Source organism: Nerophis lumbriciformis, linkage group LG12 (assembly GCF_033978685.3).
Source record: "Nerophis lumbriciformis linkage group LG12, RoL_Nlum_v2.1, whole genome shotgun sequence".
In the NCBI taxonomy this organism is placed as follows: Eukaryota; Metazoa; Chordata; class Actinopteri; order Syngnathiformes; family Syngnathidae; genus Nerophis; species Nerophis lumbriciformis.
In genome coordinates this window covers 35,292,428-35,315,965 of record NC_084559.2, presented here as the reverse complement: position 1 = coordinate 35,315,965, position 23,538 = coordinate 35,292,428, and the positions used below count along the sequence as shown (strand labels likewise).

Below are 23,538 nucleotides of genomic sequence, written 5' to 3'. Positions count from 1 at the left end.
TCCGAGTAGGCTTCATCAGTTCATGCTCATAGGCTTAGATTGGTCAGATCTAGTCCAGCGATTGGTGCCAAAACCCCAAATATTTTTACTCCAAAACCCAGAAGGGTGTGCCTGGGCAAGGATGGTTTCGCCCTATCGTAGTGAGAAAAACAACTGTTTTATTTCAAACGAGAAATCCTACTGTCAAAGCCAACGACAGTTGTTGAAGTGTAATTTCCCCTCGTTAGCATTGAAGTATTGTGTGGCAGAACAACTACTACCAGATCGACTACTACCAGTCCAAAATAGTCGGAATCCCCCGCGTAAGCATTCCATTCAGTTGTAAACAAATGTCACAAATGAATGTTCCTAGCTCCTGTTATTTGTTGGAGGCTAAATCGCAGCGCCTTTTAGGAATGGTTGAAACCACAGTGTTGTGTGTGTGGGTGACAGGTGGTGTCGCAGACCACCTCCTCTGTTAAGGGGTGGTTTTTCCAACCTGGACATAGATGGCTTCCTTCAATTCGTCCTCCCTGTCCAGAATCTGTACATTTTTGTTTTTGTATGTTCAATGTGCACAAGTCAATAGCTCAATTTCTCAGACAGTGAAGTGTTTATATAATTGTATACTCGGGTGTGTCATTTCTTAGTTGGGAAAGACGTTAATGTCTCTTGTATTCATGTTAGCATTTAAGCTTGGTCCGTGGGTTTTAATCAAGTTGCAGCTATCAATCACGTTTTTTTGATCATTTTAATTTATGACGGTAATACTAACCGTCGGGAGCTTTACTGTTTTTATCACGTGGAGCAAAACATGACAAACTGCAAAGTTCACTTTTTTGTTAAACAATGTCTTCTTTCTTCTAATTCAGTGGTTCTTAACCTTGTTGGAGGTACCGAACCCCACCAGTTTCATATGCGCATTCACCAAACCCTTCTTTAGTGAAAAATAAAATGTTTTTTTTTTTCAAATTCAAGACAGTACGAAGGTCCTGAGTAGTCCTGAGTTCAATCCCGGGCTCGGGATCTTTCTGTGTGGAGTTTGCATGTTCTCCCTGTGACTGTGTGGGTTCCCTCCGGGTACTTCGGCTTCCTCCCACTTCCAAAGACATGCACCTGGGGATATGTTGATTGGCAACACTAAATTGGCCCTAGTGTGTGAATGTGAGTGTGAATGTGGTCTGTCTATCTGTGTTGGCCCTGCGATGAGGTGGCGACTTGTCCAGGGTGTACTCCGCCTTCCGCCCGATTGTAGCTGAGATAAGCTCCAGCACCCCCGCGTGGGGTGAGCGGTAGAAAATGGCAAGACAAAGTTATATGTTTTTGGTAACACTTTAGTATGGGGAACATATTATAAGTAAAGACTTAATTTAGAGTTATTTGGTTAGGGTTAGGGTTAGAGGGTTAGGGTTAGAAGGTTAGGGCCAGGGTTATAGGGTTAGGCTTATAATAAGGCCATGCCGATTAAGGCATTAATAAGTACTTAATAATAACTAGTTAAGAGCCAATATGTTACTAATTTGCATGTTAATAAGCAACTAATTAATGGTGAATATGTTCCCCATACTAAAGTGTTACCATGTTTTTTTACTGGTGCACAAAATGAACCGTGCATGAACATCACCTTGTTCAAACAACAAAACCAGCACAGTGCATGAACTCACAACTGTTGCCGTATCCGTAATACGCCGATAGGGAGAAGTTTTTATTTACACGATGAGTCGGGTGTGTTTTGACCTCCGCCGAACCCTTGAGCCCGACTCACCGAACCCCTAGGGTTCAATCGAACCCAGGTTAAGAACCACTGTTCTAATTTATATTTCAGTAGACGCATTTTTGTGTTATTTTAGCTTCCCGAAAATGTTGTTAAATATCTTAGACTAAAACTTAATCACTCAAGATGACTTATTTTTGACTACAAGTTAAATACATTTTATTCACAAAACTATGACAACAACAAAATTAACAAGCGCTGTCAAAATTAACGCTGGTGATAACCCTGCGTGTATTTTTAAAAACATTATAAAACAAGCTAATCTTTCACCTGATTTCTCCTCAGATTGTCGCTGGCTTCCCAAGGTTTCCGTGGGCCAACCAAGCCAACCCCAATAGCCGATTGACAACAAAACCCAGCAGTCCGACAGACTTCCATTGTCTTTTCTCCGATTGGCTGGCTGCCACTGCTTCCCCCCATCCTTACTGGCTCTGGCGGGTGAGTGGATGGAGCCAAGGGATCCGGTTGGCTCGGCCCGACCCAAAGAGGCGGAGTTACAGGGAGGCAGGGCGGAGCGGAATGAAGGCGAAGGTGCCGGAGGTGTCGGCTCAGCACGCGGCGACAATGTGATTCATGGTGGCATCAACGAAGGGGAGGGCCTTGAAGAGCAAGGGGAGGGGCTTCTGGAAGAGCAGGAGTTCTCCATCAAGGAAGCAAGTTTCCAGGAAGGAAGTCTAAAGCTGAAGATCCAGACCACCAAGCGCACCAAGAAGCCCCCCAAGAACCTTGAGAACTATATTTGCCCGCCGGAGATCAGGATGACCATCCGACCTCCCTCCGGAGAGGGCAAAGGGGGGCGTCAGGGGCGGACAGGAGGGCGGGGTCAAAAGGATGAAGAACGTGGACCGCCCAGAAAAAGGGTGAGTCTGCAGTCAAGTTTTCACCTCTTTTACCAACCACTCCTTACTGTACCGTCTACGCTCCACCTTCTCAGTAGCTGCTTAGTTACACAGGGTCAAAGTTTGCTGTGTAATTGAAACCGGTCACGGCTAGCTGAGATCAAATTGACACACACGTACGAACACACACAGGAGCTGAGAATAGGGCTGACATAAGCAAGTGACAGCTGGTGTCTGCTCTCTCCATTTGTGGTCATACGCAGACCCCTCCTGTCTCCCCTTCTCACCCCCCCATCGCACCCGTTACACAGGCACTGGTGTTCGGTGCGTGTGACACTGTGTACGTACAGGTCCTTGGGGGAATCTAGTGTTTGCAGAGTGTGTTGACCTACACGGTGGAGTGTGTGTGTGTCGAAACCTGACAGCCATCTCAATGGCTCTGAGCTCGACAGGCTCAGCAGGAGCGAAGGTGTCATGTAGTCAACATGACGCTGGACACAGTTCTCTTGTGCTGGCGTCTAATGGCCCTCGAGTTGGATTGTGGGGCCTTGTCAATAAGCAATTTGCATTTCTACAAGCGGCCAACTGTTGCTTGGGCAGGTACAATACATTGACGAAAGACTTCATCCCTAATTAATCAATCGCAGGCTGAGTTAGTCCAGGGGTGGGCAACCCACAATGTTGAAAGAACCACATTGGACCAAAAACACAAAAAACAAATCTGTCTGGAGCCGCAAAAAGTTAAAAGCCTTATATAAGTGTTATAATGAAGGCAACGCATTAAGTAAGTGTCTCAGAGGGTGAGATAACTCCTGGAAATGACTGGCTTAAAGCTGCCAAAGGTATAGATGTGTGTGTCCAAGTTAGGGAAGGACAGGCTGTCTTCTTCTAATGGATTTATTACAATCTTTGCAAGCTGGGTAATGTTTTCTGTGGTCTGGAACAACATGGCACACAAACAACTATGCAGCCAATATTACATACAGATAATGTGTCATGACACATGCAGATATAAATTAAATACACAGAGGGCATAAGTAAAGGAAATTAAATTAACTCAAATGAGCCGCTCAGTGGCCTTGTGGTTAGAGTGTCCGCCCTGAGATTGGTAGGTCGTGAGTTCAAAACCCGGCCGAGTCATACCAAAGAGTATACAAATGGGACCCATTACCTCCCTGCTTGGCACTCAGCAGCAAGGGTTGGAATTGGGGGTTAAATCCCCAAAAATTATTCCCAAGCGCGGCCACCGCTGCTGCTCACTGCTCCCCTCACCTCCCACGGGGTGGAACAAGGGGATGGTAATTTCACCACACCGAGTGTGTGTGTGACTATCAGTGGTACTTTAACTTTAACTTGAAATATACCTACAAATGAGGCATAATGATGGAATATGTACACACAGCTAGCCTAAATAGCATTTTAGCATAGAATATTAGCACTCCACGCAAGTCAATAACATCAACAAAGCTCACCTTTGTGCATTCACGCACAGCATAAAACGTTTGGCGGACAAAATGAAACAAAGAAGGGGTGGCATAAAACACGTCTTTCTGTGGCAGCAGAAACAAACACGTAAACAAACTACGGTGAGTTCAAGGGCCGCCAAAATTAGTAGGACAAAATGGCGCTGGCCAAATACTGTCATCAGTGAAGCATAAACACAAACATATTAAACAGTGGGATTTCTAACAATTAGGAATGTTTGTGTTATGTTTTTTTTTACTTTTTTAAATCTATCCTGTCCACTCAAATCATATAGCTCGTATATATCGTACAGATTTACTTTAGATTTACTTTAGAAAAGGGAAGTGTTGGATACTTCTTTTGTTGCCTTATGCATGTATATATGTATGTATCTATGTATGTTTGTATGTATATATATATATATATATATATATATATAAATAGATATAAATGCATATATATGCATATATATACAGTGTGTGTATATATATATATATATATATATATATATATATATATATATATATATATATATATATATATAATTAATTTGTATTTGTTAATTTAGTGTATTTTTTATAAAATACATTTTTCAAATTGATTTTTACAATCATGAATACATTTAGAATCAAAATAAATAGAAATCGCTCATGGCTCATTTCAACTTAAGTTTAAGGTACCAAATATGGTTTCTCCAAATTAAAAGTCTTTGGCATGATGGTGATCCTACTCTTGGCAGCTAAAAGTATCAAGCTGTGATGGATGCTATTATCGGCAAACGACACGGTGCAATTGAATATTCCTAGTCTAAAGTGAAAGACAAGAGTCTGATGTGATTACAGTCAGACCACAAATACATTTTAGTGTTTGTTACAGTTTTTGTGTCAGTGAATAAGATGAGGGACGTGAAGCCTGCATCCAGACGTCTGGGCTGCCAAACCTAATCTGGCACCGTCGGGCCCCCTTCTGGATCGCTACTGTATGATTGACAGAGGTTGTCATAGTGACGGGGCATGGGGGTTCAAGCTGGTCCCAATTGAGTCTTAATGTTGATGGAGGGGAGGGGGCCGGTATAGGACGTGTTGGTGTTGATTCAGATCACTTTCAAGCCTCCATTGGTTCCTCCATCCCTCCCCCCCTGCTCCTCACACACGCTTTCCCTCCATCCACTCATCACCTGCCAGCCCACGGCTGTATCACAGGCAGAGTCAGTGGAGAGGAACGGGTTAAGGCCTCGGTCTCCCCCCCTCCACTTCTATCTTCCATATGTGTGTGTGTGTTGAGGTTAAATACTCTCTTTGTGGTGTGTGTGTGTGTGTGTGTCAAGAGAGGAGGGGGTGTTGGTGCTGAGGAGGGGAGCAGATGGACAGCCTCTCTGCTTCCTATTGTATCGTGTCCATGTCAACTCTCTCTGCTCTCTATCGCTCTATCTTCACTTTTTTCCTCCGCTCGTGTCTTCCTCTTCCTCCGCCACTGCGTCCATACGCTCTCACCCACTGTTGTCTCGCAGCAGATGGCTGCACGGGGCAGCGACAACGGAGGAGAAGTGTGAGCAGGGGATGGGGAGAGGAGAAGCGGGCCTAGGAGGTGGGGGTCAGGCATATGGAGAGCCTGGTTAAGGGGCCCCTCTCACAAGGAGTGTGTATGTGCGCGTGGTAGCGCGGTGAATAGGCGAGGGGGGAGGCGGCATACAATAGATACACATTAATATAGAGATTTGACTCTAATAGACAGAAAGCGAGCGGGAGGAAGGTAAGCATGGATAAAGACATGGAAATAATGTAAAACCCTCTTTTCATAGATTTATGTACTTTTTACTAAACTTTTCTGGCCATCATCAGTGAATAATTCTGAGTCTAAAGGCCAACCTTGGCCAAAGGAACAAGTGGGACTCCAGACCAGTGTTTTTCAACCTTTTCTGAGCCAAGGCACTTTTTTTTTCATTGAAAAAATCTCGAGGCACACCACCAGCAATTAGAAAATGAAACTCAGCCGCCGATATTGACAAAAAAAAGTTGTTCTCGCATTTGTTGGATATGAATTCAAACCATAACCAACCATGCATCACTATAGCTCTTGTCTCAGTGTCACATCACGCCGTGACATATTTGGAGTTTGTTGGTGTTTTACTGTGTGTAGTGTTTTAGTTCTTATCTTGCGCCCCTATTTTGTTGTTGATTGTCATGTCATGTACGGATGTACTTTGTGGACTCCGTCTGCTGCTCCACACGCTGTAAGTCTTTGCTGTCGTCCAGCATTCAGTTTTTGTTTACTTTGCAGAAAAAGTGTGGAAACCCCTGGTCTACAGTAAGGTCATTTTAGCCAATCAGAAGTCAGCAAACCAGTTCAAGACACCAAAGCAACATCTGCAAATAAAGGAAAATGTGGAGGTGTGATGTCACTTCCTGAGTTAGAAAATTATTTCCTCCATGGGGTTAAGGATGCAACGATTGTAGATTTAGACTGCGCGGATGTGAGAAAAAAAGAGGAAGATTGAGAAAAAAAAGAGGACAAATTCTCTCAGTACCAAGTGCTGCCACGCAAACCCCAAAATAACATTTTATTTTTGTTTTATTTTTTATTCTTTTTTTCTTTTTCTTTTTCTTTTTTAAAATTATTATTATTATTTAGTCCAACATAATAATACACAATAATACAATAATAATACAATCTTAATTCCAAAACCAAACCCGGCCATGCGACATTCGGAATACCAATCAACCGAGCAATTGACAGGACTCACAAACATGATACAAAACAATCCAAACATAGTCCAACAAAAATGAATATCAACAACAGTATCAATATTAATACGCATTCCAACATAGCAGTGATTAGAAATCCCTCATTTACATTATCATCACAGCTATTTATAAACCCCTAAATAACATTTTGAAAATTAAGGGAATAAGTGGTAGAAAATGGATGGATGGAAGACTACATTTCCTCCAATGGGTTGCGTTTTACACTATCACACTTTATCTTACATTTAGATTTTATGTCATCTACCAACCTCTTTTGGACACTTACATGTCCCATGTAATGTACCACAGATTTTTTTTTTTTAGTAGATAATTTACTAACATTAGTGTCATTGAAAATGTAATGTCCAATTCTATAACATGCATGCAAAGAACTCAGAAAATGTTTTCCATTTGGCAACACTTTTTTGTAGCCTCGCCCCCTCGGGTTATATACTTCTGGTATTGTGACCTCTGTGTCAGGCTTGTTACTGACAGTTTAGTTATGTTTTGGGTTTTCGTCTGTGTTTGTGTTTATTTCCTGTCAGCGCTCTTATTTTGGTTCCATTTCCTGCATGTCTCCCTGAGCGCTCGTTTCCCTCACCTGTACCTGATTGGCAGCCTGTCACAACTGGTGGCAGTTGCCAATCAGGCTACTATTTATGCCTGCCTCGCCCTCCAGTCAGGGCTCGATGATTCTGTGAGGGACTGCTGTCGGTCTTGAGCCCCAAGATGCAGATATGGCAGGCTTAGCGCAGGAAAACATGACTTTAATGTGGAAAAAAAACCAAATAGTGCAACTGGTAAGTGCACATGCAGGGAAAACAGGAAAGAGGAATCAGCCAACAGGAACCAGGATAACAGGAGGCAGGAAACAGGTAACAGGATACAATCATCAAGCCCTGACTGGAGGGCGAGGCAGGCATAAATAGTCGCCTGATTGGCAACTGCAACCAGTTGTGCCAGGCTGCCAATCAGGGACAGGTGAGGGAAACAAGCGCTCAGGGAGACATGCAGGAAATGGAACCAAAATAAGAGCGCTGACAGGAAAAAAACACAAACACAGAGGAAAACCCAAAACATAACCAAACTGTCAGTAACAAGCCTGACACTTTGTTTACATCCGTCACGTCAAAATTATACCTTCCCGCTAGCTACTAATAACCACTCTAGAACTACAACTGGTTCGGAACTAACAGTGTTCGGTTTGTAATCATCCAAATATGATTAGCAGTAAAGTAGACAGCTGTCAAAGTTGTGCTTCGGAGAGCGAACGGAGGCGACAACAAGTAAGCGAGCTAGACGTTGAGCTAACGAGCGAGCTTGTTTCGGTGCTCCTGATCTTCTTCCCGTTCTGCGACTCCGTACAGCGTTTAGGCAAGAGAAACAGCGAGTACCTGCGGCTGAGGTTCAACAAGTTGTGTTTAGATCGTATCATGATATTTTAACTTGAAAATTAATGTTTAAAAACGCTGATTTCCGTGGACATTTCACATGCCTGAGACTGTGTGATTGTAGCCTGAGTAACAGTATTGTAGACACCGCGATATTGCGGTTTCAAAATACTCACACTCTTGATGTGACGTGTGACAATATCGAACGGAAACTTGGCAAGTGTAGTTTTTTTCTGGTGCTTTTGCGTTGGCCGGTCTGAACATAAACTACATCACCCAAAATCCTCTGCGCAAAAGTGTGTTCGTAGTAGATAAGAGGAATTGGGTTTTTTTTACGGACATTTCCTGTAAATTTCATCAAAATCTCTCCATAGCTTTTTGAGTAATGTTGCTAACAAACTGACTAACAATCAGAGGCAATCAGTAATGTAGTTTGCTCATTTTCCTCGACTGGTGCACTAACATCATGTGGTTTATTTAATTTTTTTTACATATGTTGCATCATCTACAAAGATACAAATAATTGCTATTACGACATCTAGTGGACACATTTAGAACAGCAGTTTATTTCTTTCAAAAATGTCGGCTCATTTTTATACTTAGCAAACTCGTCCCGCAGGCCGGATAAAACCTGTTCGCGGGCCTGATCTGGCCCTCGTGCCGTACGTTTGACACCCCTGATATAAACACAATCCAACATCCTCTTATCCTCCCTTTTGTGTGCACCTCCTTCGGACACTTCTTTCATTCTGTCTCCTCCGCGGCTATCGTGCCTAAGTAAACAAGGTAACCAATTTAGAATGTTTCATCACCTTATTGCCATCCATTAATCCAAGTATCATGCCTGCAGGACAAGGAATAGCTAAACATGCTTCACTACACACCGTAGGAGGATGCAATAGTTCACCGGCATCACCGCTAACAAAAGCTAGCACGCACGAATGTAAACAAATGCCATGGGTGGATCTACACCTGACATCCACTGTAATGATACCAAGTACAAGAGCGTATCTAGTCGATACTACTATAATTATATCCAACTATTTTATCTTCACAAAATCTTTTTTCCTTTTAAAAAAAAAATCATATAATATTCATAAACTCAGGAAATATGTCCCTGGACACTTGAGAACTTAAATTATGATGAATGTATGATCCTGTAACTACTTGGTACCGGATCGATACCTACATTTGTGGTATCACCAAAAACTAATGTAAAGTATCAAACAACAGAAGAATAAGTGATTATTACATTTTAACAGAAGTGTAGATAGAACATGTTAAAAGAGAAAGTAAGCAGATATTAACAGTAAATGAAAAAGTAGATTAATAATACATGTTTACAGCTTGTCCCTAATAATGTTGACAAAATAATATACACAATATATTACTGCATATGTCAGCAGACAAATTAGGAGCCTTTGTTTGTTTACTAAAAGACAAGTTGTCTAGTATGTTCACTATTTTATTTGAAGACAAATTTGTTCTTTGATTGCAATAAGAAACATATGTTTATATAGTAAGATTTGTATCTAAAATAAAGCCAATAATGCCATTTTTGTGGTCTCATTTATTTAGAAAAGTAGAAATATCGCAAAGTATCGAAATACATTTTGGTACCGGTACCGGTACCAAAATATTGGTATCGAGACAACCCTAGTTCATTGTGTTCTTCATGGTGTTTTTAAAACTGCACCAACTTTCTCCTGAGAATTTTCAACTAACTTCAATCAATCAATCAATCAATGTTTATTTATATAGCCCTAAATCACAAGTGTCTCAAAGGGCTGCACAAGCCACAACGACATCCTCGGTACAAAGCCCACATAAGGGCAAGGAAAAACTCACCCCAGTGGGACGTCGATGTGAATGACTATGAGAAACCTTGGAGAGGACCGCATATGTGGGTAACCCTCCCCCCTGTAGGGGAGACCGAATGCAATGGATGTCGAGTGGGTCTGACATAATATTGTGAGAGTCCAGTCCATAGTGGATCCAACATAATAGTAAGAGTCCAGTCCATAGTGGGGCCAGCAGGACACCATCCCAAGCGGAGACGGGTCAGCAACTTGATGTGTTTTGTCAAGACGATTATTTGTGACATGTACATTTTCAGAATGTGTTTGTTGTAATTTGGGCTGAAGTAAACAACAAAAGAGAAACCTATCTGAAGTTGTCATAGTTGTATTTTTAAGTTATTATGCCATGATTTTTTTTCCATGCGGCCCCTGATTTAAAATGAGTTTGACACTCAACAGACTAATGCTAAACTAAGTGACACCTTTATATTTAAGTCACTTCTTGATGAAGTAACTTGACACTGACATAATTTATTTTGGTTATTATGTACTCTCCGTCATTCACTGTAAAGCTCAATGGTGATCCCGTAAAAGCTGCACCATACTGGCTGTGTTACATCCTTTAGCCGCAACTTGCTTTTGAGCCATTGTCTTCAATGGCTACCTAGTCATTTTTTAAGTACCCAAAAATGTTCCCACACTGACGACTTCAACTTTTTTTGGGGTGGAAAAAATTTGCTGCTTTGTCCTGCTGACATTTTTAATCTAATTTATCTTACTAAGCGTGTGCACCGCTGGTATAACTTGTGTATTTTCCTGTGCAGGTTGTACCGAAAACAAAATACCAGTATAATGTCTGTTTATAGTGGGCGACTAGGACTTAAACACATGGTGTAGTGGTGCCTTAGTGATTTAATAATTGTGATGTTTTCAATCACGGTTAATAGTAAAACCGATTAATCGTTACATCTCTACATGGGACTAGGGTTTTCCCGATACCGGTACCGTAACCAAAATGTATTTCGATACTTTTTGATACCTTTCGATACTTTTGTAAATAAAGGCGACCTCAAAAAATGGCATTATTGGCTTTATAGTGAAACATGTTTAGCTATTCCTCGTCCTGCAGGGATGATACTTGTAAGAAACTCACTTTATTCGTCGCCATGGGGGCGAGGATTAGTGATTTAGAAGTAACTAAAACACTGCCGACTGCGGATGGATGTTCGCTGCTAGCTAGCTAGCCATGTCTTAAAGCACTCTTCCTGAGGGCTTTTCAGTGTTATAACTTCCCCATTATCGTTAGTTTTTAGGCCAAAATGCGTCCGTTCTCCCTTTCCTGTCTGCACTGTGTCTGCTTGTAAGTACTCCGTGATTGTGCGCTGCCGAACATGCTCCTGTGCTCATAAAACCAGCAATGTCACAATGTGACAACAAACCGGTACTTTTCAAACAGAGTATAGTACTGTTTTTGATTAATTAGTATTGCGATACTGTACTTGCACCGGTATACCGTACAACCCTACCTGGGACCCACACTTACTAAAATACATCATGTATTAGTACTTATATATTTGTACCTACTTGGTATTGGATCCATACCCATATTTGTCGTATCGCCCACAACTAATGTATCCAAACAACAGAAGAATAAGTGCTTATTAACATAAGTGTAGATAGAAACATGTTACAACAGTAGGAACTATATATTATCAATAAATTAGCAAGTAGATTAATAATCATTTTCTTGCTAATATAAGAGAAAATAATAGACTCAAAGTGGTGGGCCAGCGAACATCTCCTGTCATAGAGTTCTGGGCGAGGAAATATACCCTATGCTTGCGTTGTTTTAGGCTGTTCTTCAGAGTTCCTCGAGAGGTAATCAAGAAGGGCGAAAGAGTGCAAGATTTTACGAAATACGACGAGAAAAGTGGCACACACTCCAGTCTAAGGGAGCAGATCTAGTCGAAGAACGCACAAGTTTGCAGCGATCACTTTGTTAAAGGTTTGTTTGTTATAGTTTTATTGTTTGACTCTTCCCATTTAAGTGTAATCTTGATATTATTTGTATTTTATCTTGTTGCGGAGTTCGTAAAACGCAGTTTTGCCACAATTGGTTCGAAAAGCACCAACTCTAAATAAAAGAAAGCAAATGTGAGCAAAACCTAAGAGTTAAGCTCTTACCAAAGGCAGCAGTCATACATGAAGCTTTCAGCACATTCACAATGTTAATATCTATAGTTATATTTTCATAAAGACGAGGAAATTACGCATACTCGTAAACGCCACGTGTATCAACAATATGGCAACAAACATGGCTGTAGACGCAATGTTAAATCATGAAATGCAACCTTACTTGAACAAAAACGAGGCATGATTTATCCAGGAGACTCTTGATACCAATTTTCTCGACCCAGCAACACACAAAGAAGTTGACCTCCATGCTTTTCCAAGTTTTCATCTTTCTTGTCGGGTAGAATGGCGTCTGGAGCACACGATACTTTGACGTTTCTGGGAACCCGACCAACAGATAATCCTTTATCACTGGACAAATCTTTTTTGATAATGTATAGTGATAGTATAGTATAGTGATAGATTCAATTGCATAGTTTGATTTTTTTGCTCCTATCTGCTTTTAATGTTAAGATCTAGGCACCTTGCGTACTTAGATAGTTTGCACTCTGTTAGATAGATGGGTAGTATTTTATTGATTCCTTCAGGAGAGTTCCCTCAGGAAAATTAAAATTCCAGCAGAAGTGTACGGAATTGAGATCAAATGTAAATGTTTAAAGGGGAACATTATCACAATTTCAGAATGGTTAAAACCATTAAAAATCAGTTCCCAGTGGCTTATTATATTTTTCGAAGTTTTTTTTTAAATTTTGCCCATCACGCAATACCCCTAAAAAAAGCTTCAAAGTGCCTGATTTTAACCATCGTTATAAACACCCGTCCAATTTCCTGTGACGTCACATAGTGAAGCCAACACAAACAAACATGGCGAATAGAACAGCAAGCTATAGCGACATTAGCTCGGATTCAGACTCGGATTTCAGCGGCTTAAGCGATTCAACAGATTACGAATGTATTGAAACGGATGGTTGTAGTGTGGAGGCAGGTAGCGAAAACGAAATTGAAGAAGAAACTGAAGCTTGCATACGGTTTGAACCGTATGCAAGCGAAACCGACGAAAACGACACGACAGCCAGCGACACGGGAGAAAGCGAGGATGAATTCGGCGATCGCCTTCTAACCAACGATTGGTATGTGTTTGTTTGGCATTAAAGGAAACTAACAACTATGAACTAGGTTTACAGCATATGAAATACATTTGGCAACAACATGCACTTTGAGAGTGCAGACAGCCCAATTTTCATCAATTAATATATTCTGTAGACATACCCTATGGCGGCAGATTTCTTTGACTTTATCGTTGGAAATGCATCTGCTTTGAGTGTCGCAGGATATCCACACATTCTTGCCATCTCTGTCGTAGCATAGCTTTCGTCGGTAAAGTGTGCGGAACAAACGTCCAATTTCTTGCCACTTTCGCATCTTTGGGCCACTGGTGCAACTTGAATCCGTTCCTGTTCGTGTTGTTACACCCTCCGACAACACACCGACAAGGCATGATGTCTCCAAGGTACGGAAAATAGTCGAAAAAACGTAAAATAACAGAGCTGATTTGACTCGGTGTTTAAAAAAAATGGCGGATTGCTCCCCGATGTGACGCCACGATGTGACGCCACGTTGTGACGTCATCGCTCCGAGAGCGAATATTAGAAAGGCATTTAATTCGCCAAAATTCACCCATTTAGAGTTCGGAAATCGGTTAAAAAAATATATGGTCTTTTTTCTGCAACATCAAGGTATATATTGACGCTTACATAGGTCTGGTGATAATGTTCCCCTTTAAAAATGTTGGCTGTGCAGTAGCCATATTGGTTTGGTGTTTTACTTCTGTTCAAAAGTCACGTGCAAATTAGGCGTCTTTGTAACCCGTTTTAAAATGGTTCTATTATCATTTATATTACAATTGCCGTGATATATATCATTATTGCAGGAGGCTGCTGTATACATCATGCTGTAGATTTTAAGAACCCAGAGTGCACATTTCCAAAACGTCCTTTTTTATAGAGAAAAGTTAGTGATTTTTGCAAAAGTCTGTGGAAAATACATGTTTGTATTCGGCATTTTGTTGTTTTGTGGTGAAAAGTCCTGGATGAATAGCATGTTTTAAAGATGCTAATAAACACTAAGTTCATTAAAGATTAATTCAACAGCAGAAATTAGGGAAGTGCAGGAAAAAAAAGAAGAAAAAAAAGAAGAGTAGTCGCGCAAAGCAATGCATGATATTTCATCGTAGACATTTATAACGACATGCAGACTCCCGGTGTCAGGGGACAAACCCACACACATGCATAAATGGGATATGATGCTCTTCCCTTCTCTGTCTCCAGCTGACATCACACACATGCTGGACGTCCTCTCACACACAGCTCTTTGTCTGGCCATGCTGTGTGTGTTTTCAAGATGAATGCGTGTGTTCTAACAGATTGGGTCCTGGGTCAACCACTGCATCAGTCTTCCAGACACACACACACGCACACATCCGTCGCTCCAGCTCACACACACACACCCACGCACACATCATGTTGAGTCCAGATTGCAGTTAGAGTGAGTGTTCTCCTGGTTATCTGTCCAGTTCTCAGGACGCACCAAATGTGTCTCTTAATCCATTTCACTATCTGGGGGGAGAGATAAGCCAGAGCTTGTTTTCCAGGAGTGTGGCCCAGTCTGTGTGTTGTTGTTATTGTTGTGGATGTACACGTGTGTGTGTGTGTGTGTGTGTGTGTTTATTCATAGTGTACGGTGATGATAGACACACTTATCTGGTCTTGACAGCCCCCTCTGCTTGGTGGTCCCCGTGGCAGTGTGTGTGTGTGTGTGTGTCGTGGCATGGTCTCCCAGCGGTATTTAGGATTATTATGTGTTAGTCAAGTGCATTCACAAGGAAATGAATGCTGCACACAGTGGTCGCGACGTGTGTGTGTGTGTGTGTGTGTGTGTGTGTGTGTGTGTGTGTGTGTGTGTGTGCAAAATGGTTAGCCTTTTGATGTCAGCTCTTTATCCTTGGCTGGGATGGCGGTTGGTGACCTGAGGGACTTGATGAGCTCATAAAATAGGCTTGTGTGTGTCAGTTTTGTGCGTATGCGTGAATGGTTTTGCTTCCAGGGAGTGATTTATGAACGTTTGTGCTTATGAAATGATCACCTCTAATGTGGCCTGACCAAACTCTCACATTTTCGGTGTCTGGTGTCATCGCGGGGGGAAATGTCCTGGCTTTTTATTGTGTCTTCAGTTGGGATTCTTTGAGAGAAAAAGAGCTGGGAATGCTTTAAGGGGCGTTTCCCTGTGGTCGAAGGGGGATGGGAAATGTGTGTGTGTGTGTGTGTGTGTGTGTGTGTGTGTGTGTGTGTGTGTGTGTGTGTGTGTGTGTGTGTGTGTGCTGGGGAGGGGTGAGTGATTTAGCACTGTTGAAACACCAGCTGTCCATCTGTGCCTGACCCCCATACACACCCAGTACACACTTGAAACACACACCGACACCCAAACTGGCACACACACACACACACACACACACACACACACACACACACACACACACACACACACAGACACACACACACACACCTCATGTCTAACCTCTGATCTGCCTCTGGCCGACTCTCAAACCTGAAGAGCGTCCAGACAAAACACGTTCTGTTCACCGGCAACCACTTAAAGTCCTGCACGTTCTTCTTCATCAGCCTAAACAAGATGGCCCACTAATCAGCTCTGCAGCTACACTCCAAGTCAGCACACAAACGCGCATGGACACACAAAGGAATGCTAAAGAAGAGATGAACTTTGACCCTGATGGACATTCAAAAGTTGAGGTGATAGCTGGATTCCACATTTGCGTGTGTGTGTGTGTGTGTGTGTGTGTGTGTGTGTGCACTGAATTGTTTGTTTGTGTGAGTAGGTCAGGGTTGAGACAACTGGAGTCTGGCCTTTGCTTTCTTCCCTCTGGGATGGATTTGCTGTGTGTGTGTGTGTGTGTGTGTGTGTGTGTGTGTGTGTGTGTGTGTGTGTGTGTGTGTGTGTGTGTGTGTGTGTGTGTGTGTGTGTGTGTGTGTGTGTGTGTGTGTGTGCTGACCATTTGGCTGGGACTGTAGCTAATTCCTCAATCAGACACACACAAGCCGTCTTCGCTCCGCATCTTGGAGGTCAAGCCCCATTCATTCACCATTGTGCCCGATCCCAGTGGGTCCTTGTTGGTTTTCAGGCAGATGTAACCACGCCATAAAAGCCAGTCTAGCTCAGTGTATACTCTCATGAAGAAGAAACAGCTTAGTCAGTCATATTTTGGAGATAAATAGAATATTTTGACAATGTGGGATACCATGAATTGATTTACGTGGACCCCGACTCAAACAACACTGTTTCCCTCACATTAATTTATTTGTGGCGGCCCGCCACGAAAGAATTACGTCCACCACAAATAGATTTTTCGGCTTTTGACTCGATCGACCGCTCATAAAAGCAATGAGACTCTGTCTGTGAATGTTGCTTGTAGTTACAATTCCGGTGCAGTCAGGTGGCGGTAGCCTACTATGCATTGTAACTCCGCCAATAGCACTTAATTCACCTGGTGGGCCAGAAGAAAAAGAAGACGACGAAGTAAAAGAAGAACGGACCGACCGGATCAAAATACGAGGGTAAGACGTCTTGGCAAACAAGTTCAAAAGTGGTCCGAACCTGTGCAGTGTGCAGCACGACTCGGATTTTGTTAATTTTTATTTTCGGGATTTGAATGCATTTATTTTGAAAGGACAGCTGGAGAGAGACGGGAGAGGGGGGATTGACGCGGAGCAAAGCGAATCGAACTGGGTCGCCGCAGCGGGTGCTCTACCAGGTGAGATAGGTTATAGCTGCATCGCTCGCGGCTTGTCATATATTTAACGTTAATCCGCGATTTCACCGAGCGTTTCACTGACGGTGAGCAGCCTGATGCTGCTTCATTAACACCGCCGCCGTTTGACTCGGGGGCCGGGGCAGACGCACGCAGTAACAGTCACCTGTTACCATACCGACGAGCTAACGTGTCCAGGTTATAACCCTGTTGTCAATAAACACACGTGGAGACAGTGCTTCAGATACTGCATTAATACTGAAGCTAAATTGTCCACTGTCCACTGCAGCATGTGAATGCAATGAAAATAATAAAATCTGAGCCAACCAGCTGTTAAAATGTTGTCCAGGTTAATGTTTTGGCCATTAAAGGCCCTTCATTTCAAGATTTCAACTGTGATCGGGCTTTAAACAGGTGGCTGACCTATTCAGATGGGTGTAACTGCTACTGGTCAAATAATGTGAAATAGCATTTAATTTTACATGTATGCAATGCCATTTAAATGTAATTATAGATAATAATAATAATTGTAGTAACATATAAGCCATGAGCACTACACAGCCAGAAAAAAATCTAGACAGGACAAGTAAAAATATTGGGGCAAGTAGATTTGAGAAGTCGGGCAAGTAGAAAAAAACCTTAACGTTGAAATCTGCATGTGTTGAGCTGCTGCCGCTTAAGGTTAGACGGCACTGTACATAGAGCGGTTCTGCTCGTTAGTAATAAATTCTAATGTTGGATGTTCACTCCTTCACACAGATGATGTATGCACTAATTAAAGGGGCAGAGCTTTAAGAGACATTTTAGTTTTTATATTTTATAAGATATATTTTTTTCAGAACCACAATTAATAAATATTTCAGTGATAAACTAATTGTTCAAATCTGTATATAAATATGTACATAAAATGTTGTAATTATATTCCAACTCCGCGTTCTTCTTGGTCATCGCCGCTGCCGCCGCCACTCCCCACCCCCCCCGACCACACCACCACAAATAGATGCCTGTCCTGTGGGAAACACTGAACAAGTTGAAAAACTTATTCGGGTGTTACCATTTAGTGGTCAATTGTACGGAATATGTACTGAACTGTGCAATCTACTAATAAAAGTTTCAATCAATCAATCAAAACCAGTGCATTACACCTAAGACAACCTAAGAGTTAAGCTCTTACCAAAGGCAGCAGTCATAAATGAAGCTTTCAGCACATACACAATGTTGACATCTATACTTGTGTTTTGATAAAGACGAGGAAAATACGCATACTCGTAAATAAGGCAACAAACATGGCTGTAGATGCGATGTTAAATCATGAAATGCAACCTTACTTGAGCAAAAACGAGGCATGATTTATCCGGGAGAGTCTTGATACCAATTTCCTTGACCCAGCAACACACAAAGAAGTTGTAGACCTCCATGCTTTTCCAAGTTGTCATCTTTTTTGTCGTGTAGAATGGCGTCTGGAGCACACAATACTTTCACATTTCTGGGAACGCGACCAACAGATAATCCTTTATCACTGGACAAATCTTTTTTGATAATGTATAGTAATTGTATAGTATAGTGATAGATTAAATTGCATAGTTTGATTTTTTGCTCCTATCTGCTGTGTGGTGCCTTAGTGATTAAATAATTATGATGTTTTCAATCATGGTTAATAGTAAAACCGATGAGTCATTACATCCCTACATGGGACCCACACTTACTAGAATACATCATGTATTAGTTCTTATATATTTGTAACAACTTGGTATTGGATCCATACCCAAATTTGTAGTATCGCCCAAAACTAATGTTAAGTATCTAAACAACAGAAGAATAAGTGCTTATTTACATAAGTGTAGATGGAAACATGTTACAACAAAAAGTCACTAGATATTATCAATAAATTAGCAAGTAGATTAATAATAATTTACTGGGTAATATAAGACAAAATAAAATACTTTTGAATTTTAATAGTATTTTTCCTTTCCCGAGGAAAAATGCCCAATGCTTGCGTTGTTTTAGGCTGTTGGAACCCTTTAAATCGCAAAAAGGATAAATGTTTCTTCAGAGTTCCTCAAGAGGTAATGAAGAAGGGCGAAAAAGTGCAAGATTTTATGAAAGATGACGAGAAAAGTGGCACACACTCCAGTCTAAGGAAGCAGATCCATTCGAAGAACGCACAAGTTTGCAGTGATCTCTTTGTTAAAGGTTTGTTTGTTATAGTTTTATTGTTTGACATTTCCCATTTAAGTACTATCTTGATATTATTTGTATTTCATCCTGTTGCTAAGTTTTTAAAACACAGTTTTGCTGCAAGTGTTTCGAAAAGCACCAACTCATCGAGTCTAAATAAAAGAAAGCAAATGTGAGCAAAACCTAAGAGTTAAGCTCTTACCAAAGGCAGCAGTCATAAATGAAGCTTTCAGCACATTCACAATGTTGACATCTGTAGTTATATTTTGATAAAGACGAGGAAAATACGCATGCTCGTAAACGCCGCGTGTATCAACAATAAGGCAACAAACATGGCTGTAGACGTGATATTAAATCATGAAATGCAACCTTACTTGAGCAAAAACGAGGCATGATTTATCCGGGAGAGTCTTGATACCAATTTCCTCGACCCAGCAACACAAAGAAGTTGTAGACCTCCATGCTTTTCCAAGTTTTTTTCTTTTTTGTCGTGAAGAATGGCGTCTTGAGCACACGATATTTTGACATTTCTGGGAACGCGTAAACGGATAATCCTTGATCACTGGACAAATCTTTTTTGATAATGTATAGTGATAGTATAGTATAGTGATAGATTCAATTGAATAGTTAGATTTTTTTGCTACTGTCTGCTTTTAATGGTAAGATTTAGGCACCTTGTGTTCTTAGGCCCCTTCTACGCTTAACCGGCTAAGGTTATCCAGAGTAAATCCCACCTAACCTTATCCTTGTCCACACACACACGCAATGGTTGTTCAAGACCCCCTCCCCCCTTCCGTCCGCCGGCGCAACGCGACCTAGTACGTATGCGCGGAAAATGTGCACGTCATAGTCACCTCCAATGTTGCTTTGTGTGTAAGTTCTTAAATAAAGTTTAACTTATCTGAACAATATTCAGTGTTGTGGTATTTCAATTAACTGTAATCCAGTGTGTTGCGGGGCCCTATTGTAGTGAATCACACCTGAGCCATTATGAATTAATCAAATCTTTATTGGACATGTGAATGTAAACAATGTGACAAAGAACATGTTACGTCAGTCAATCATGGGATCTAGATATCTGGTCAGGACACTCCTCACTCTTTTGCCTTCACCTTCATTGTCCTTTCGTTTTTGGTGACTTTATATACTCTGGACCTAGACGTTGAGTCTGCAACATACATGGCGGACAATAACTGGTACAGTCTGCTTTGCCAGTCCAAATGCCTTTGATGTTTTCCGTAGTCTTCCCTTGAGGGCCAGGTAATAAAAAGCACACGCTACCTTTTTTATCACATCCACGGGGGCCCACATTCTCGTTGACTCTCCTTCGACAAATGGACAAAGTTTTTCGGTAAGTTGAATTACAGTTGACCTGGACATTCGAAAGTTGTCTTACCGTCTAAGATGTGTTGTATCCGAAACAGCTGCAATCGCTTTCTCTTAAGGTATTCATGTGTGATTTCCACAAGCGTCTGTACATGTAGAAGAACGAGAAACACGGGCATGTCTGGATGACTCGCCTCCATCTTTCCAGTGGTTATCTCCGGTTGTTATGAAGCTGTGGGGCGCGGTCTTTCTGGCATCACTTCCTCTCTGAACTCAGTTTGTAAACAATCAATGAGTCCATACAAAGCTACGTGCCGGAGATTCAAGAAATACACGGCGCACTTACCCGTATAAAAAATTATGCAAGGAGGGGTACCTTAAACCAGTGTTTTTCAACCACTGTGCCGTAAAATACAGTCTGGTGTGTCGTGGGGGATTATCTAATTTCACATATTTGGGTTAAAATACTTTTTGCAAACCAGTAATGGTAGTCTGCAAATTATGTGTTGTTGTTGAGTGTCGGTGCTGTCTAGAGCTCGGCAGAGTAACCGTGTAATACTCTTCCATTGCTTTGTAGATGTGGGAAACAGCGGGAGGCAGTGTGTAGGTAAAAAGGTGTTTATTGCTTAGACCAAAAATAAACAAAAGGTGAGTGCCCCTAAGAAAAGGCATTGAAGCTTAGGGAAGGCTATGCAGAACAAAACTAAAACTGAAATGGCTACAAAGTAAACAAAAACAGAATGCTGGACGACAGCAAAGACTTACTGTGGAGCAAAGACGGCACCCACAATGTACATCCGAACATGACATGACAATCAACAATGTCCCCACAAAGAAGGATTAAAACAACAGAAATTATTCTTGATTGCTAAAACAAAGTAGATGCGTGAAATATCGCTCAAAGGAAGACATGAAACTGCTACAGGAAAATACCAACAAAAGAGGAAAAGCCACCAAAATAGGAGCGCAAGACAAGAACTAAAACACTACACACAGGAAAACAGCAAACTCAAAATAAGTCACGGTGTGATGTGACAGGTCGTGACAGTACACCTACTTTGAGACAAGAGCTATAGTGATGCATGTTTGGTTATGGTTTAAAGTCATACCCAACAATTGCGACAACGACTTATGACTGTCAACTGAGTTTTGTTTTTTAATCATTCCTGCTGGTGGTGTGCCTCCGGATTTTTTCAACACAAAAATTGTACCTTGGCTCAAAAAAGGTTGAAAAACACTGCCTTAAACGATGGTTTAGCGTGGCTGAAACGGGGCTTAGGCTAAATAATTATTCTATTAAGGGGTTATCCGGCTTAGTGTAGACATAGCCTTAGATAGTTTGCACTCTGTTTGCTGCACAGTAGCCATATTGGTTTGGTGTTTTACTTCCCTTTCAAAAGTCACGTGACGGAATACAATCTATACAACTTTAAATCAGAATCAGAATCAGAAATACTTTAATAATCCCCAAGGGGAAATTACAATTTTCAGCACAATCCCATTCAAGATCAGACAAACATTACAGGGAGACAGAACAGGATCATTGACAGGTCTGCCAACTTCCGGCGCCCCTTACAAAAAAGTAAGGCAAAATGACGCAATGTGTTACTCCAAACGTCAGCAACCAAATTAGGCGCCTTTGTAACCCGTTTTAAAATGGTTCTATTATCATTTATATTACTAATAATATGCCGTGATACGTATCATTATCGCAGAAGGCTGCTGAGTACATCGTGCTGTAGATTTGAAGCAACCCACACTACTCAGAATTAAAATTTCCAAAATGTCATTTTTTTTTAATAGAGAAAAGTTAGTGATTTTTGCAAAAGTCTGTGGAGCATATATGTTTGAATTCGGCATTTTGTTGTCTTGTGGTGAAAAGTCCTGGTTGAACAGCCTGTTTTAAAGATGCTAATACATGCTAAGTTCATTAGGGTTTGCACTCGATGAATTCAGTAGCAGAAATTAGGGAAGTGCAGGGAAACATCACTGTGCTTTTGCCGCTGTGCTTTATCTTTGAGTGTGTGTGTGTGCACAAATAGAGGGCAAGTGGTTTTGAGAGAAGGTCCATGTGGGATTTAGAGGGGTGTAGGTTAGGGTTGATGGAGAGTCAGGTGCAGTATTGACTTTCACTGTGTCTCACTTGAGGCGTAAGTGATTTTGTCAGTGAAATCTGATGGCCCCATCAGCTGCCTTGGACGTGCCTATCGGAAGGTGTGTGTGTGTGTGTGTGTGTGTGTGTGTGTGTGTGTGTGTGTGTGTGTGTGTGTGTGTGTGTGTGTGTGAAAGTGACACCAAGGAGGACAGTGGCAATCTGGTGTCCAAAAAAGCAAAAGGGCTTGGAAGTGTGACGTGGTAAGGCATTGCATTGTTGATGGCTGTGCTAAAGTAGAGTTTTTTTTAACTTTAAAAGTTAAAAAATGGCGCGAATGAGCGGCATCGTTAACTGCCACAATCGTGGTCATGATCGCTTCAGGTAAAGAAAGAATTTGCTGAGATTTTTCTCATTTCAAGCATGATAGCAAAGCCAAAGGAAGTGGGGTTATGAAGCTGATTAAGAGACGGCCAATAGCCTGGATAGCAGCCGTGAGACGATCAAACATGACTTTTAACGCCATCACCTGGTACATGTTGGTGTGTTCACTGCATATTCAAACTGAAGATTAAAGGAAGAGGACACGTATTTTGGCTCTAGCAGTTTTATGGGATGCGTGTCTGTGGGCGAGCAGTCGGAGACAGGAGTGCTGGAACTTTCCTAAAACATAATATTTTCACCTGTTTTTTGCTCCGTTGTCAACTATTTATTTTGTAATTGTCTATTTTGGTGAATAGATCGCCTTTTGATGACGTTCTGGTCGGATGAATGCGACTTGAGCGCGGGAGCGTTTACATTGAGAACACATCACATATATATCCGATTTATATCCGCATACAAAAGAAGTCAGATATGAAAAATTCGGAATTGCACTGTTCCCTCGAACATGAAAATAATCCGATACAGGTCTCTTATGGGCCAAATAAAAATCTTAGTTGACCTGCATTGCGAACAAGGCCGAAGCCCGTTTAATTCTGTTTCACAGGTAGCATTT

At 41.5% G+C, this 23,538-nt stretch overlaps 1 protein-coding gene across 2 annotated transcripts in view; it reads left to right on the top strand.

The window, feature by feature from the left end:
* The window catches only part of setbp1 (SET binding protein 1), a 127,021-nt gene that overhangs the window by 42,206 nt on the left and 61,277 nt on the right, over positions 1 to 23,538 (top strand). For both annotated transcript variants that reach the window (XM_061986480.1, XM_061986481.1), the window contains exon 2: positions 2,039 to 2,613. In XM_061986480.1, coding sequence (XP_061842464.1) covers positions 2,200 to 2,613 — 414 coding nt within the window. In that variant the 5' untranslated portion in view covers positions 2,039 to 2,199. The remainder of the gene's footprint in view (positions 1 to 2,038; positions 2,614 to 23,538) is intronic.